This window comes from Pituophis catenifer, unplaced genomic scaffold (genome assembly GCF_029215685.1).
Source record: "Pituophis catenifer annectens isolate HBS135680 unplaced genomic scaffold, rPitCat1.0.hap2 SCAF_1, whole genome shotgun sequence".
In the NCBI taxonomy this organism is placed as follows: domain Eukaryota; kingdom Metazoa; phylum Chordata; class Lepidosauria; order Squamata; family Colubridae; genus Pituophis; species Pituophis catenifer.
This window is the reverse complement of record NW_027256881.1, coordinates 348,109,988-348,112,458: the sequence shown is the minus strand read 5'-3', so window position 1 is coordinate 348,112,458 and position 2,471 is coordinate 348,109,988. Positions and strand designations below refer to the sequence as shown.

The 2,471-nt window shown below is 43.1% G+C and overlaps 1 protein-coding gene across 1 annotated transcript; it reads left to right on the top strand.

Moving 5' to 3' along the window:
- The first annotated feature begins 1,130 nt into the window (after positions 1-1,130).
- On the top strand, positions 1,131-2,087 carry LOC139312529 (vomeronasal type-2 receptor 26-like). Its single transcript, XM_070937401.1, has one exon. It carries the CDS (start codon positions 1,131-1,133, stop codon positions 2,085-2,087), a length of 957 nt encoding a protein of 318 aa, XP_070793502.1.
- The last annotated feature ends 384 nt before the right edge of the window (positions 2,088-2,471 follow it).

Sequence of the window (2,471 nt, the reverse complement as noted above, 5' to 3'; positions counted from 1 at the left end):
ATTTCCCCCATATATTCCTTCAAACCACAACTTAACCATTTCTGCTTTCAATACAATATACAATTAATAGTATTTCAATTACTACTATTCCCTAGCTAAATAGAGCTTTTTTTCTTTTGTGTTTTAAAATCTTGAACCTCCTCTTTTGCCCTAAATTTCCCATTGTTTGCAGTTTTGCATCTACCTTTTTTGGTGAAGAAAAAGAAAAAGAAATCTGTCTCTGCCTCATTTTGTCATGTTGCAGGAAAGACCCTGCTTTACCTTCAGTTTCGCTTTTTCAGCATAGCTAGGGGGAAAAAAATCTGCTCCAGCTCTCTTTGCAGCTAGCAACAGAGAACAGACCCCTGCGCAAAACAGCTGAGAGCAAATCAGCTGAGAGTCGGGAGGCCGATCTAATCAACTTGTGGTAATTAACCTATGCTGAAGCTGAAAGGGGTGGTTTTTTCCCTCTAGCCATCAGCTGGGACTCAGGAGGCAGCAATAGATTGGGAGTGGGTAGGGTAAGCAAACAGCGAACGACGATCCAGCAGAGGGTGAGGATGAGTGAAGGCATGGGGGGGACCGAGAGAGGGCTTTGGCGACTCCTGTGAAATGGCTGTACGACCCCCAGGTTGAGAACCAGTGTGCTAGGCTGTCCCCCTTTGCTTCACCACCCCTCCAGGGTGGCTATGGTCCCGATTTGACCCCTCCAATAAAGAGAGGTCGGAGCTGACCACGAAGCTTGTGGATCAGGATTCTGAAGGCACCGGAAGTACAACTGGAAGTCAGGAATGAACAGATTTGAAGTACAAAGTAGAGATGTTAAGGCAGGAATAATGTACTCAAAACAAAACAGCAACATTTCTGGATAACGGATCTGCCATTCTTCTTTGTGTTCAATTATGGCGGGAAAAACAAGCAGGAATCTCAGACTGAAAGCCACATTACTCATGGAAGTGCACAGTGAATGGACAGCTGGAACTGAATAAATCCTTGTCTCTGATTAATCTGTCCCCAGGATCATCATAAATGAAGGATGATTTGCTCTTTTTGATGCCCCATAAATAGTATAGGGGATTGTTTCATTACTCCCTTTGTAGGAGAGTCAACAACAGGAAGGCAACACACGTCTCACTTTTGCAGGAGGGAAAATGTGTATGGTAGTTGCTCAAGAAATCCTTAGACAAAGACTTTTGATTTCAGATGCAGCTCACTGTGAACCCTGCCCAGAAGACCATTATCCCAACAAGGACAAGGACCAGTGCATTGCCAAGAAGATCCACTTCCTTGCCTATCAAGAAACCCTGGGATACATTTTAGTTTTTCTTGCTTTTTTCCTCTCGGTGATCACTTCTGCAGTCCTGGTAATTTTCTATAAACATCATGACACACCGATTGTCAAGGCCAACAACCGAGATCTCACTTACATTCTCCTAGTCTCCCTCCTGCTCTGCTTCCTCTGCACCTTCCTCTTCATTGGTCAACCAGGGAAGATCACCTGTCTCTTACAACAATCTGCCTTTGCCATTCTCTTTGCCCTTGCAGTTTCCTCTGTGTTGGCAAAAACTGTCATGGTGGTTCTGGCCTTCATGGCTACCAAACCAGGGAACAAGACAAGGAAACTCTTAGGAAAACCACTGACCAACTCCATTGTCATAGCCTGTCCCCTGATCCAAGCAGTCCTTTGTGCCACCTGGCTGGGAACCTCTCCTCCATTTCTTAACCTGGACTTCCACTCCTTGTTTGGAGAGATCATCTTGGAATGTAAGCAAGGCTCAGCTGTAATGTTTTACGGTGTCCTCTCTTACCTAGGACTTTTGGCCCTAGTCAGTTTCACAGTGGCATTTCTAGCTAGGAAATTGCCTGATAGTTTTAATGAAGCCAAGTTCATTACTTTTAGCATGCTGGTCTTTTGTAGTGTTTGGATCTCCTTCCTCCCTACCTACCTGAGCACCAAAGGGAAGTCCATGGTGGCTGTGGAGATCTTCTCCATTTTGGCCTCAGGAGCTGCTCTCTTGGCTTGTATCTTTTTTCCCAAATGCTACATTATTCTGCTGAGGCCCGATCTGAATTGTAGAGAAAATATAGTAAGAAACAAAAATGTCTAACTAATGCAAGGAGTTGCCTCATTTATATTTGTCTTTGTGGCATGTTTAGAATGTGATAAGATTTCTAATAAATGATGACAGGAAGGAGGAATTTGTCCATAAAAGAATTCCTTATGAAGTTCTGCAACTGCTTACAATATTCGGGTGGTCAGTTTTTTCTTTTTTGTGTTTTCAAAGTCTCCTTAGTGAGTTCCAAAGCCCTTGTTATTAAAGATGTGTTTATTATTTCAGATATTTCTAAGTTTATATGGAACAGGAAAAAACCAAGAATTAGATACAAACTATTGCAAGATGCTTAGGAAAAAGTGGGGGTTGGGTTTACCAGATCTGAAATTGTATTTTGAGGCATGTTGTCTGGCCTGGTTAAAAGAGTGTGTGAACCTC

Coding starts and splice junctions, on each gene's coding strand:
- LOC139312529 (XM_070937401.1), top strand. CDS start 1,131: ATGTGTATGGTAGTTGCTCAAGAAATCCTTAGACAAAGACTTTTGATT.